General features: G+C 36.6%; 1 protein-coding gene across 8 annotated transcripts in view; it reads right to left on the bottom strand.

Annotated features, from left to right (window-relative positions):
• MYCBP2 (MYC binding protein 2) overlaps positions 1–14,545 on the bottom strand; it is a 283,331-nt gene that overhangs the window by 102,989 nt on the left and 165,797 nt on the right. For all 8 annotated transcript variants that reach the window (XM_030312209.1, XM_030312183.1, XM_030312194.1 and 5 more), the window contains 6 exons: positions 11,396–11,621; positions 10,250–10,368; positions 9,487–9,574; positions 6,655–6,704; positions 4,379–4,551; positions 2,770–2,914 (listed from right to left, as the gene is read on the bottom strand). In XM_030312209.1, coding sequence (XP_030168069.1) covers positions 2,770–2,914; positions 4,379–4,551; positions 6,655–6,704; positions 9,487–9,574; positions 10,250–10,368; positions 11,396–11,621 — 801 coding nt within the window. The remainder of the gene's footprint in view (positions 1–2,769; positions 2,915–4,378; positions 4,552–6,654; positions 6,705–9,486; positions 9,575–10,249; positions 10,369–11,395; positions 11,622–14,545) is intronic.

Raw genomic sequence — 14,545 nt, forward strand, 5'->3', positions numbered from 1 at the left:
TGCCACTAGTATTATGGGTCTCCCTTTATAAGTTAGGGCATATTTATCCCTATCTGCTTTCAGAATTTTCTCTTTACCCTCGTATTTGCCAGTTTCACTATGATATGTCGTGCAGAAGATCGATTCAAGTTATGTCTGAAGGGAGTTCTCTGTGCCTCTTGGGTTTCAATGCCTTTTTCCTTCCCCAGGTCAGGGAAATTCTCAACTGTGATTTGTTCAAGTACACCTTCAGCCCCTTTCTCTTTCTCTTCTGGAATTCCTATTACACAGATATTGTTTTGTTGGATTGTGTCACTTAGTTCTCTAATTCTCCCCTCATACTCTTGGATTTTTTTTAATCTTTTTGTCAGCTTCCTCTTTTTCCATAATTTTATCTTCTAATTCACCTATTCTCTCCTCTGCCTCTGCAATAGATTCTCTGCTTTCCTCTATACTTTTTTCAAGCCCAGCGATTAATTTTATGACTATTATTCTAAATTCTTGTTCTGTTATATTGCTTAAATTGTTTTTTATCTATTCATTAGCTGTTGCTACTTCCTGGAGTTTCTTTTGAGGAGAGTTTTTCTGCTTCCTCATTTTGGATAGTCCCTGGGGTGGCATGGAACTGCAGGGCACTTCCCCTGTGCTGTCTGGAGTAACTTGTGTTGGTGGGCGGGGCCCACAGTCAGACCTGATGTCTGTCCCCAGCCCATGGCTGGGGCCACAGTTAGACTGGTGTGTACCTTATCTTCCCCTCTCCCAGGGGCAGGACTCACTGTGGAGTGGTGTGGCCCCTGTCTGGGCTACTTGCACACTGACAGGCTTGTGGTGCTGCTTTGATGGGATCTGGCCTATTAGCCAGGGTGGATCCGCAAGGTGCACAGGGGCGGGAGGGGCAGGCTTAGCTTGCTTTGCTGTGGTGGTCTCCTGGGGGAGGGGCCCCTGCAGCACCAGTCGGGAGGCAGACCCGTTGGAGGGATGGATCCACAGAAGCACAGCGTTGGGTATTTGTGGGGTGCAAGCAAGTTGGGTGATGGGAACTGGTTCCATTTGGGTTTACAGCTGGGGGATGGGAGACGGAGATGGCGCTTGCCAGCGCCTTTATTCCCCACCGAGCTGAGGTCTGTTTTCCCTGGCTCAACAACTCTCCCTCTCAATGTTCTCTTGCCCTCCTGCTCTCCAAGCAGAGCTGTTGACTTTAACATTCCAGATGTTAAGTCCCACTGGCTGTCAGAACTCACGGAGTCTGGCCCCTCGACTTTTGCAAGCCAGACTTTGGGGGCTCTGTCTTGCCAGGCGGGCTGCCCCTCCACCGCCCCTGCTCCCTCCTGCCAGTCTGTGTAGCACGCACCACCTCTCTGCCCTTCCTACCGTCTTCTGTAGGCCTCTTATCCACACTTGGCTCCGGAGAGTGTTCTGCTAGACATCTGGCGGTTTTCTGGATTATTTAGGCAGGTGTGGGTGGAATCTAAGTGATCAGCCAGACGAGGTGAGCCTATCGCCCTCTTATGCCTCCATCTTCCAACAACCTCCTTTGTTTTGATTCTTAAGTTTCACATAAGGAATCATTTAACATTTGTCTTTCTCGGACTTATTTCATTCAGCATTATACTCTCTAGCTCCATCTATGTTGTTGCAAATAGCAAGATTTCATTCTTTTTTATGGCTGAATAATAATATTCCATTGTGTGTGTATATATCCATTTTTAAAATCCATTTCTTTATCCATTCATCTACTGATGGACACTTGGACTGCTTCCATAATTTGGCTACTGTAAATAATGCTGCAGTAAATACATGGGTGTATGTATCCCTCTGAATTAGTGTTTTGTATTTTTTGGGTAAATACCCAACAGTGTTTACTAGATCATGGGGTATTCTATTTTTAACTTTTTGAGGAACTGCCATCATTTCTAATTTAATATGTATCAATATTATATTTTAAATTAAATGTTGTTTCAATAGTACCAAATACAGAATGTATTAGTGTCTTTTAAAAAATATATACAGGGTGCCTGGGTGGCTCAGTCGGTTAGGTGTCTGACTTTAGCTCAGGTCATGATCTCATAGTTTGTGGGTTTGAGCCCGTCAGGCTCTGTGCTGACAGCATGGAGCCTGGACCTTGGTTCAGATATTGTCTCCCTCTCTCTCTGCTCCACCCGCCCCCCCCCCCATGCTCTGTCTCTCTCTGTCTCTCAAAAATAAAATAAAACATTTAAAAAAAAGTAAAAAAAATATATATGTACAAAATTTTAAAATGTGTTCCTTCATCGATTTATTCAACCACTTTATATTAAAGGCCTTCCCTCTGTTTGCATATATGAACACTTTTTTATCCTTCCCTTGAATCACTATAGCTCCCAGCTAAATGTAAAAAACAAACAATAAAACATATAACTTGGAGGGAGCCTGCGTGGTTCAGTTGGTTAAGTGTCCGACTTCAGCTCAGGTCATGATCTTGCGGTTCATGAGATCAAGCCCCCCCCCCCCCCCATCAGGCTCTGTGCTAAGCTCAGCGTCTGGAGTCGGCTTCAGATTCTGTGCTTCCTGCACTCTCTCTGCCCCTGCCCCGCTCACCATCTGTCTCTTTCTAAAAATAAACATTAAAAAAAAAAATAACTTGGAAAATTAGGTGCTAATTAATATAAGTCCTTACACAATTTTTCAGCTTCCTCTATTGACAAATATAAAGACAGTACTGCAAGTGGACTCTAAACACTTGCTTTTTCTAAAATTTTATTAGTAATAATAGTGCTCTGATGACTATTAATTTAATTCTGATATAATTACCTTCATATTGGGAACATGTACTACATCCCCATATTGGTCTTTTGTTTGAACAGTTATGGTGGTAGGCCAACCACAACGAATATCATCCTTGTTCAGGATCAAAGATGTTTTCTGAGGATCAGCATAGGAATCTGGTTGAAGCCACCTAGCAGTGATGAAAAAACAAGCAAAAAAGTAAACATTCATAAATATCTTCAATGATTAACATGAAATTAAGCCAAATGAGTAACATTTGTACCAAATAATATCTTCATTTCCAATTCAGTGACAATCACAAGTGTCTCCCTTGCAAATTGTTAATGACGCATTCATTAAAAAAATATGACAAAGTACAGGAGGTTTCTGATGTTTTTGTAAATAGAAATAATTTTAAAATCAGAAAACTTGAAATTTTAACTACAGCTGACACAAAATAACCAAGAAAACAAATTTAGGTTGTGTATATTTGAAGTCCCAGTACAGTCATGCTTACTGAGAGAGGTCTGCCCGGATTTCCCAGCCTGAAAATCTAAGAACAACTCATCTGTAAAAGCAGTGATACTAATGGCATTCTGCTGCCTGAGAACAGCTAGGTTAAAGATGTACTGTTCATCTCCTGTTCATCCAGTGTCTCAACTATCTTCCCTATTACCTTCCCTTCCATGTAAATTTTGCCAAATTTCTACACTTTGGGATACCCATTCTTCTTTTTTTTTTTAATAGAAGAAACTGATAATCTTTTTTTTTAAATGCTTATTTATATTTGAGAGAGAGTGTGCACAAGTGGGGGAGGGGCAGAGAGAGAGGGAGACAAGTAGTCTGAAGTAGGCTCCAGGCTCTGAGCTGTCAGTGCAGAGGCTGAAGCAGGGCTTGAACCCACAAGATGCGAGATCATGACCTGAGCTGAAGTCAGGCACTTAACTGACTGAGCCACCCAGATGCCCCAGGATATTCATTCTTGAATTCATTCCATGATCTACATTCAAGTTGTCCTGGGAGATAAGTTATAAGTAATTCTGTCATGTATTATGTAAAAATGTCCACAAAGTTAGCAGTGAGGCTGACTTAAAAAAATTCTCTATCCTCCAATCACCATTTTGATTTTTCAAAACTAAAGAGGAATCTCTTTATTTTTAAAATTAGAAATGGGAAGAAGTAAGACTTCTATATTTACTAGTAAAATCACACAAGCCAGCACATTTTTTCTTTTCATAAAAAAAAATAGCAACAAGATAAATGAGAACTCTACAACCAACCCCAAATGATTTCATTTAAATTCTAAATATATTTGCATTATTTGTAGGTTTTAAAGAAATCATATTAAAATAACATACGGTGATAAATTTAAGTTTAGTCTAAAATTCCTAGACTTCTCAATTATACCATGTGCTCCATCTATTTTTTAAATAAATAAAAGTTCACCTAGGAAACTATAAAATAATCAACTAACAACTACCATATTCTTTAAAGGTATTTTAAAATATTTACCATTTTATACTTCGGCAAGTTCAAAACGCATAAACCAGATTCTTCAGGCTTCATTTTAACATCTTTCCCTTTCATTTCTCTTCAGAAATGAAGAGTGAGGCATGCCCTGAAATAAGTCGCTGTAGCACTTAAAGCACATTACCTTGCAAGCCTCCCACCACTTGATCCTGGAACACAGGCAATAAAATCATCCAGAAAGGACTGTTCATTGCTTTGGATTTGAAGTGGTAAGTTTCCTTCAAGCGCCTCTAATATAGTTGGTGAATGAGAAAGAGCTAAACCCTTCCCAAGAATACCAGAATGGGTTTTGCACACCTGTTGGGTAAGACAATATTCATGTATTTGAAAACATACAATTTTAATTACATGAGTTTCTTGAACTTGCACACAATTTTAGGTAGGCCTTTTCGGGGAAAGCATTTTCTCTCCATGCCCCAGTGCTCCTGTAGCCTGCCAAGTAGAAAACAAACCTCCAGGAGGGAAAAATATGGGATAGCCAGCCTCCTTCCTCCCACCAAAACAAGTGACATCAGAGACGTGCAGGTTGAGAAGGTGCATCTCTTCTCGCTCTACTGGGCCAGGGCTCCCTTCTGCAGGCAGCTGTGGAGGCCTCTCACCTTTTGTGTCCCCATTACTGGCATCTTTCATGGGTGGATTATCTTTGCTCTCTTAGGTGGGTGGCTACCAAGGTCCTGTCTTGGACAACATGTGGATACAAGCCTGACTGTGGCTGCACATAAACTCCATTAGTCTGTCTAAGCCTCAATTAAAATTAAGAAAAAGAGGCAGATACAACTGAAATTTTAGTTTTCACTGACCTGGCAAGCAAACTTTACCTTTTTGAAAGATCTGCTTTAAATGTTGAAACTCTAGAAACTTTTTAATGACTATGTTATAAATTTTGAAACAAAATATTTTTCATAGAAAAGGATTATGCTTCCACTACTATGACACTTATACAACAGTACCTTCTGCATTCTCTGAGATATACAATTTCAAAAATCATGATCTTTAAAATCAAACAGATTTGAGTTCAATTCCTGACTTTTAGACAAGCACTGCTGTGTGCTCTTGAGCTAAGAGATTACACACCATTCCTGAATCTGCAAAATGTATAAACTGGTAATCAAATAATATCTCTCTTCTGTAGTTACTGTAAAATTTAAATTATATAACACATACAAAGTGCACACTATGCTACCTAACAAGTAGTAGGTATTAGACCACATGACATCTACCTTATGTGCCAAAAATGTGGGCAATCTGGGATATGAGGGTTTTTGTCTTTAACAGAAGCACAATAAACATCTCTTTATATCAGGCCTAAATGACATTTTATAAACCATTATAATCTCTGTAAGGATAAATAACATATGAACTCCTTGATGGTTCTCTTTAATTAGAATGTTGTCTGATACATACTGTATTTATTAAATCTCTATTGAATTTTTATTTTTTTATCTTAAAGTACAAAAATTTAACTCTTTTTTAAAAACAAAAACAAAACCTGGTGGGTTTTTAAAACGTAGAAGTTTCTTAACATTATTGAGGATACCAGGGCTCTCTATAATTGGAGCATAGTAATCAAGATCATGGACTTTGTCACCCAATTGCCAGAGGTCAAATTCTAGCCAGCTGCTTACTAGCTATGTGATTCTGGGCAAGTTACCTAAGCACTCCATGCCTCCTTGTAAATGGAAAATAAGAGTCTCTCATTCATGGGGCCACTATGAGGACTAAATGAGTTAAAATATGCAAAGTGTTTGGAATAGTACTTGATAAGGTCAGGATCAAATAAATGTTTGTTTTTATTATTACTGCTATGATCAATTCATCTTGGGAAGTGAATAAGATGTAAACAACCAGCTATAGGTTAACAGTTGACCTGGATACTAGCCTCTGTCTCCTAATTAGCTGAATTCTTAGACAAGTCACAAAACTTCCTTGAACTTCAGTTATTGTAACTGTAAGATGCAAGAGAGAATACTGATCTCAAAATGTAAATGCTAAAAACAGATAATATTAAAGATACAATAAAATACTCTATAGAAATTATTTAAGTTACTACTACTAACACCCATTTCCCTCTTTTTTCTGACCGGTAAATAAAACTTCTTTTGAGATCCAATTTAAATGTCAACAGCTCTGCAAAGCCCTTCCCTAAACCCTTGGCACTTGGTAACTTCCTGCTCTGGCAGGATTTATGTTCACTTCAGATTTAACAACCTCCATGCAGCACAGCAAGGACTCACCTGGGTTTCTCCTATCAAGATATTATAAGTTATGTATTATCTGTCAATAAACAGAATGAAGTACTTAATGAAAGCCCTATATTCAAGAAAAATAAGGTTGATCTGAATGAAAATACTGCTTTCAAATCAATGTACAAATTTATCCTTACAATGTTTGTGACAATACCTGCAATGCAGCCTCTTCAAGAATTTCAAGATCTTCCTCTAATTCATTACCTGTTGTGTTAATGAAAAGTTTTAGTAACATATATTAATACTTAGTTTAACTTTTTTTTTTTTTTTTAGTTTATGTATTTATTTTGAGAGCAAGAGCAGGGGAGGTGCAAAGAGAGGGGGGCAGAGAGAGAGAGAGAGAGAGAGAGAGAGAGAGAGAATCTCAAGCATCAAGCAGGCTCCATGTTGTCAGCGCAGAGCTGGACATGGGGCTTGAACTCACGAACCGCAAGATCATGACCTGAGCCGAAATCAAGAGTAGGATGCTTAACCCTCTGAGCCACCCAGGCACCTCACTTAGTTTAACTCTCTAGTCCTCTGCATTTATTCACACCTTTTTCGCAATTCTGATATTCCAGATTGGAAAGAACTATTACCATTCTGGATCAGTCTCAGTGCTTTATGTTTTAAAATGTAATTTTCAGTGTAAATATAAGGCTATAATTCTCAAGGCAATACTCAAAAGGTATCTACCAAGTGATGTGCAACACACACACACACACACACACACACACACACACACTACATTTGGGCATATAAATGTGCACTTTTGAATTTAGTGTATTCAAATTCTCCTCTACCCTCCAAAATGAAGGAACTAATTACTCAGAATCTGGGCCTTTTTATTTTGGTTATCTTATACAAGAGCTATCTATACCTTTAGTAAAAAGAGTAATTTACAGGAAAACATAAGATAGTGAGTGTATCCTCCATCCATTTTCTCCTTTATTGCTTCATATAAAACACATTTAGGGGCACCTGTGTGGCTCAGTCGGTTAAGCGTCCGACTTCATCTCAGGTCATGATCTCATGGTTTGTGAATTCAAGCCCCATTGTGGGTTCTGTGCTGACAGCTCAGAGCCTGAAGCCTGCTTTAGATTCTGTGTGTCCCTCTCTCTCTGCTCCTCTCTGCTCATGCTCTGGATCTCTTGCCTTCAAAAATAAAGCAACATTAAAAAAAAAACCAACCATATTTATTGAATTTGCTTTGATAGTTTAATTAATTTAAAAACTATTACGAAGGTAATACATGTTCAAAAGGAAATATTCAAATTTTGCAGAAGTGTAGAATGAAAAATTCTCCTACCTACCTCCTTCTGAAAATAAAATGTCAACAGTTTATGTGTTATTCAAGAAACTTTGTGTGCAAATAAGTACATGTGTGTGTGTGTCAACATATATACTCATGCACACATACACATATATTATTATATATATATAACATAATATTCACGAAGAATGGGACCGTCTTCTGAAACTTTTCTCAGTTAACATAATTAGGAATTCTTCTTGGTCAGAACATAGAAATCTCTTTTTGTTGTTGTTTTTTAACAGTCTCATGTATTCCCCTTGTATGTATCATTACTTATTTAACCAGTTTCCAACTGATAGATATTTCAGTTGCTTCTATGTTTTACAATCACAAGCACTGCTATAATAATATCTCTCTTACAACATATATTTTTTAAGCATTTGTGCAAGTACATACAAAAATTGCTGTATCAAAAAGTATACGGCATGTAAAATTTGAACAGGTATTAACAAATTTCCTCCAAAGGCTACACCCATTTCCTTCATATAAAGAGAACACAACATGTCTCATTTCCTCATACCTGTGTCAACATTAAGTAGGAGCAGGGGAACTGAGAAGCATGGAAGGGAGCAGGAAAAAGGGAAGGAAGAAAAGAGCAGAGAATGAGAAGGGAGGAAGGAGGGATGAGGTGGAAAGGGTAGTCTTTGAGGGAGGAGCTACAAATGAACTTCTGAGGGTGAGAACTGGGGAAATACAATAATAATGTCTTTTACTCCCAAACACTGTGAAGATAAATGTTAAACCATGTCTAAGCATCATAGAATCAGTAAATATTTCTAACCTTAGTTTCATCTTTACCATCCTGATCATAAATTGATTCACATACCACACAAATTTGTATAATTTTATAAAGAGGTATTGTTCCTGCCACTACCTCATTTCTCTCCTGTGCTTCACAGGAAAATTCTTCTAAAGAGCTATCTATATTTAACCTGCGTCTCTTTTCTGACAATCCATTCTCTCCCTCTACTCTAAAGGCCTTATGTTTCTCTCATCTCACTGATATATTTCTTATTGAGAATATATGTAACCAACAAGTCTCTCCATCCAATGGTAGATTTTAATTGACTTCTCAACTACATTAAAAAATCCCATCAATGTCCATTTTCCTGGTTTTACGCCTACCTCCTTCGCTGCTGTACCAGTCTTTTTTACATGCTCTTCCTCCCGCTCTGTCCATTTTTGACACTTTGGCAGTCCCACCTCTGATCCTGGGCTATCTCCTCTTTCTCATTTGCATTCTCTTCCTAGCTCATCTTTCACATGGTCCCATGCCTTTAAATTTCAACTATGTTCAAATGACATTTCCTTTGACTTGTGCCCTGAGCGTCAGGCAATGAATATCCAACTGTCTAGTTGATATGTCCACAAGGATATTTAAGAAATTATCTCAAAACTTTTGGTTTACTATTATGTACCTAATGTTTAACCCAGTGTCTGACACACAGCATGTATGTGCCTAAGGAGGGTTTGTGTGCATGTCTGTGTGTGAATAGAAAAGACTAGAGGATACTCTTCAATCTTCAGTACAGAAAACCCAAACTACCAGCGTATTAAACAGTTATTACTTATGAATGTATGGGACTATTGAATTCATGTTGCTAATTTATTTCAGAATGCCCTAAAATAAACATATTCTACTCTTGAAATTTTTAACAAAATCATGAACACTTAATACTTGACCAGACTTACCAATAGGAAGTGCTAGATCCTTTTTCATCAAAGCGGCTGCACAAACTCCGCCAAGATTGGCTAATTCTTTTTCCAACTGAATGACACCCTGGAGAATCCCAAAAGTAAAATAAAATAAAATAAAATGAAGTGAAATGAAATGAAAATAAGATAAAATGAGCTGCTTTAAAAAATATCTGGAGGATAAAATATTTGGAAGATAATGTGGATTATCAACAAAATGTGATTTGCATCCAAGCATAACTTTTGAAACCAGAAAGAACAGGTCAACTAGTGGTTAAATTAAGAGTGGAAGAGGGTCAATAAAATGTCTACTGCATGTTATAAGGTCCAGGTCTACAGGTGCATTGTCCAAAGAATTTGTCATTCATTACTTTGAAGTAACATGATCATTTTTTTCACCTTGATTTTGTTTTATTGTGTGATTTGAAACATTTAGAATAGAAACTAAATTGGCCCCATTGGGAAAGCAGATTCTATTATTTACTCAGAAAGGTACAGTCACCTGAGCAGGTTTGGAGCAGGTACAATTATACTTTCTGTTGCAGACTCTATTCTCTTCATGTGTTAAAAGTAGCAAAAACAAACAAACAAACAAAACACTAAAAAACAAAAAACACTACACAAAATTAAACTACAAGGTATTTTAAATTATATTCTTTAAATTTCAGGCTTCGTGAACATAGGCAGCAAACACAACTTTAGTCAATAGCAGCCCTCAGAAACACAATCTTAACACAATGAGAAGATAATTCATTCCTACCTCATCAGGTCCAGGGCTAAACTCATATCCAATTGCAAAACATTTAAAACCATAGAAAGAAGCTTTGTCATCTTTCACATAATCTGATGCAGTCTCCAACGAAAAAAGGGCTTCATTTCCTAAGAAAAAAAAGCAAACATTGAGTTCAAAATCTGAAATGACTTTATTAAAATTTCCCTTTTATCTATCTCAAGATAGGTAGCAATACAAATCAGTTACTAAAAAGCCCAGGCTTTTTGGGGGTGGGGGGTGTTCCTGTATCTACTTGAATATAATTGCTAAAAACAACTCTAGCCAACAACAGAATCATCTCAAGTGAATTGTTATTTTTCTTTATGACCAAGCTCTCCTCAATCAAATGTTCTACCTTCATGTTACATGAGCAATCATTTTTCAATTATCTATTTCTAGGGTAACCTAGGTTAGTTAGCCTTTTCTGTTTCAGTCAGTAAGCAATCCTCTAACCTGGCTCCTTACAAACAAACAAGGCAGGTCAGACTAGAAGACAAAAGCTTCTGAATTCAAACAGGCTATGAGTTTGAGGAGTCACAAGAATATTTATGGTTAACTGGTTAAAAACACAACAGACTACATGCAGTTTTAATAATTTACAAACTTTCTTTGAAAGGAAAACATTAGCAATAGCAATAAAAAATGCTTTCTATCTCTGACACCCCCCCCCCCTGCCCTGCCCAACACACACACATCCTCAAGCCTGAAGAACTAAAAACAACAGCTTTAATGTAACTCAGTACGTGAGGTGTTTCACCAATTCTCTTGAGTGGAAGAAGCCCTAAGTTCTCAAAGTCTAGCACTTATTGGGAAAATAAAAGATCAAATTCACTTCTTCCATAGTTTGTTCCCAACTATACAGACATCCACTCCTCAATATTAACCCTCTGCTTTGGTCAAGCTAAACTTTTTTCACAAGATCCTCATGACGTTCTCTCTTTGAAAACTCAGTCGTGTTATGCCCTCTGTCTAGAATCTTCTTCACTACTCAAGTGCACTCCAGATGTATAGTAGGTCTTGAAGAAATTCTTCTCAATGTTTGTAAACGTTTTCAATGTTGTATCCTTACTAAACATAATTGTCATAAATGCATATATTTTACCATATAAAACAGAAAAGAAAAAAACAACTTACCTGGCAACACTAAAACCATAGTAGGCCACCCAGAGGACCCTGAAAATTTCTTTAATTCTATCCAGGAGTTAAGATTTTCATGAACAGATGTCAATTTTGGTCCATATCCTGAATTCTGAACAGTTCTGACAGGAATCAATAAACGGAGGACATCTTCTGACTGCGCAGTGCCACACTGGGGGTCAAACTCGATTGTCATCCACCGTACACATTCTGGGAACGTCACCTGAGGTCAACAGGCGAGAGGACACTTGTATTTGTTAAGAAAAATTTGATTTTTTTTTCCTATTTTAGACACAGGACATACTGTAAATATGATGCTTTAAACATACTGTAAACTAAATTTTAAGAAACTAATACAGTAGTTTCAATATGACTAGAAATCATGGTATTAATGTTCAATTATCAATTGTCCCTATTCCCAACTTGCAATATCTACTGCTTTCTACCTAAAACTTGGTTGATATTACATTAATAATGTTTGGTAACACTGAAAAAATATTACAAGGTTGTTTTGATTTCCATAAACATTCAGTTATCTAATTTTCTTGTGGAACTATATATATATAGTAAATTTTCTATTTCACTCAGTATGCATTTAAGGAATATAAGTAGGTAAATGAAAATATAATTAAATGGGCAAAATATAAAGATATATTGATGGAAAGGAAACAAATCATTAAAATTTAAGGTTTTAGTCACTTTTATCTACCATTCATAGTATCTGCTACAAATGATATTTTTCATTAGCAAAAAACTTCAGAACTTCATATATAACGAGAATAAAAAAATAAACTAAACACACAATGATGAAAACTTAGATTTTTATATTTTCCTAAAGTTTCAATGTAATATGAGTTTATGATGGCACATACTTATATGTATATTTTTAAGTAAGCCAATATAGTTTATTTTATTAAAGTTGAAATATGAATGAAGGGTAGAAAAACTAAATGTAATAAAATTGCCAAATATTAGCTATTGTGTTGAAAGTCACACAAACTAGGTCATAAAATGTATCTTTGTCCTTATCTTTTTAAAATCTTTTATTAGTATTTTTTAAAATATAATTTAATGTCAAGTTAGCTAACATACAGTGTATACAGTGTGCTCTTGGTTTCAGGGGTAGATTCCCATGATTCATCGCTTACATGCAACATCCAGTGCTCATTCCAAGAAGTGCCCTCCTCAATGCCCATCACCCACTTTCCCCTCTCCCCTGCCACCCCCATCAATCCTCAGTTTGTTCTCTGTATTTAAGAATCTAATATGGGTTTGCCTCCCTCTCTGTTTGAAACTATTTCTTCCCCATCCCTTCCCCCATGGACTTCTGTTAAGTTTCTCAAATTCCACATAGGAGTGAAATCATATGTCTTTCTCTGCCTGACTTATTTCAGTTAGCATAATACCCTCCAGTTCCATCCACATTGTTGCAAATGGCAGGATTTCATTCTTTCTCAGTGCCAAGTAGTATTCCATTGTATATATAACCACATCTTTATCCATTCATCAGTTGATGGACATTTGGGCTCTTTCCATGATTTGGCTATTGTTGAAAGTGCTGCTATAAACATCGGGGCACAAGTGCCCCTATGAATCAGCACTCCTGTATCCTTTGGATAAATTCCTAGTAATACTATTACTGGGTTGTAGGGTAAGCTTCTATCATCATCATTGCAGACAGCATTCTGTCTTGGTAGTCGAATTACAATTAAGTGGGACCATGTCAAATAGTAAACTATGAAATGGTTATAGGATATGATATGACAGTTAGGAAATTTCCTAAGTATGATATTGATCTAAAAAAATTACCTAGAACTAAGGCAAACAGCTTTGGTACAGGATTAAAAAAAATCTCCACTTAAATGAAAAGCTCACCTTTGTTCATAATTACATAAATGCAAATTAAAACTAAAGTAAGATACCATTACTCCCACCAATTCTCCCATTATATTAGCAAAAGGCCCAAAATTTAACCACACACTCTGTTGGGGAGGCTGTGAGAAAACAAGCACTCTCAAACACTGGTGCTGGGGACACGAAACAGTATAACCTCGACAGGACTCTCTCAACCCTAGCAAAGATACATATGCGTTCAGCTTCTGTAGCAGTAACCCCAAATCTATGAAGCACATGGCTCCTCAGTCTACATTTGTTTGACCCAGTAATCCCACTTCTGGGGATGTGCTTTGAAGATATATTTCTAAATACATGAAAAAACAAACAAAAAAGCCCAACATTTACGTAAGGTTATTCATCGCAAAAAAATTAGCAAAATACTGAAAACACCTGAAGTGCTCACACAAGCTACCTACTGAATAAACTATGATCCATCTTCACAGAGGAGCACTAACCAGTTGTAAAAAAAAGAATGAGGATGATCTCTTTAAATGGTATGGGGAGATTTCTATGCATTTTGTTACATTTCAAAAAGTACCAAACAGATTTGGTGTGCTACCATTTTAAAAAGAAAAACCTACATCTATATCCATCTATCTATTTTTTCAAAAATAAACACAGGAAGGAAACACCAGGACACTCAATGGAGTAAGCTGAGAAGCAGAGAAGGGAAAGGGAAGGGCCTCATAATTCTGAGCATGTTATTTTATATGATTTTATTTCTGGAGCCATGTTGATATTTTAAATACTGTATAAAGTTAAAAGATAAAAGTTAACCAAGATAAATATAAAGATAAACAAAGAAGGATGGGGGAAAACTCACAAAAATTAAGTACAAAAAACCAAATAAGCCTAATTTTATAGCAAAGTGATCATATAGCAACCTGCACATATAAATAAAAAGAATTACTCCAAGTAACTTCTGAATTTGGTACTTTGTTATCTAATGTCAGCGGGATATATTCTGAAGACAAACATTTACAAGGAAATTGTTAATTTTACCCAGTAGTTCTATTTTTCACAGTGACACATAAATGGGATAGATATAAAGACAAGACTCCTATAATGTTGACTAGAACTGGTAGGTAGTATTCAAAAACTGACGAAAACATGATAAAACATATAAAAAACATAAAATCCAGCTTGAATGAACTTCCACTGGCCAAATCAATTAAAATTTGAGAATTAAAATAATAACAGCAAAGGATTATAACATTAAACAAAAAGAAAATTCTTAAATCTGTATTGATA

This window comes from Lynx canadensis, chromosome A1, assembly GCF_007474595.2.
Source record: "Lynx canadensis isolate LIC74 chromosome A1, mLynCan4.pri.v2, whole genome shotgun sequence".
In the NCBI taxonomy this organism is placed as follows: Eukaryota; Metazoa; Chordata; class Mammalia; order Carnivora; family Felidae; genus Lynx; species Lynx canadensis.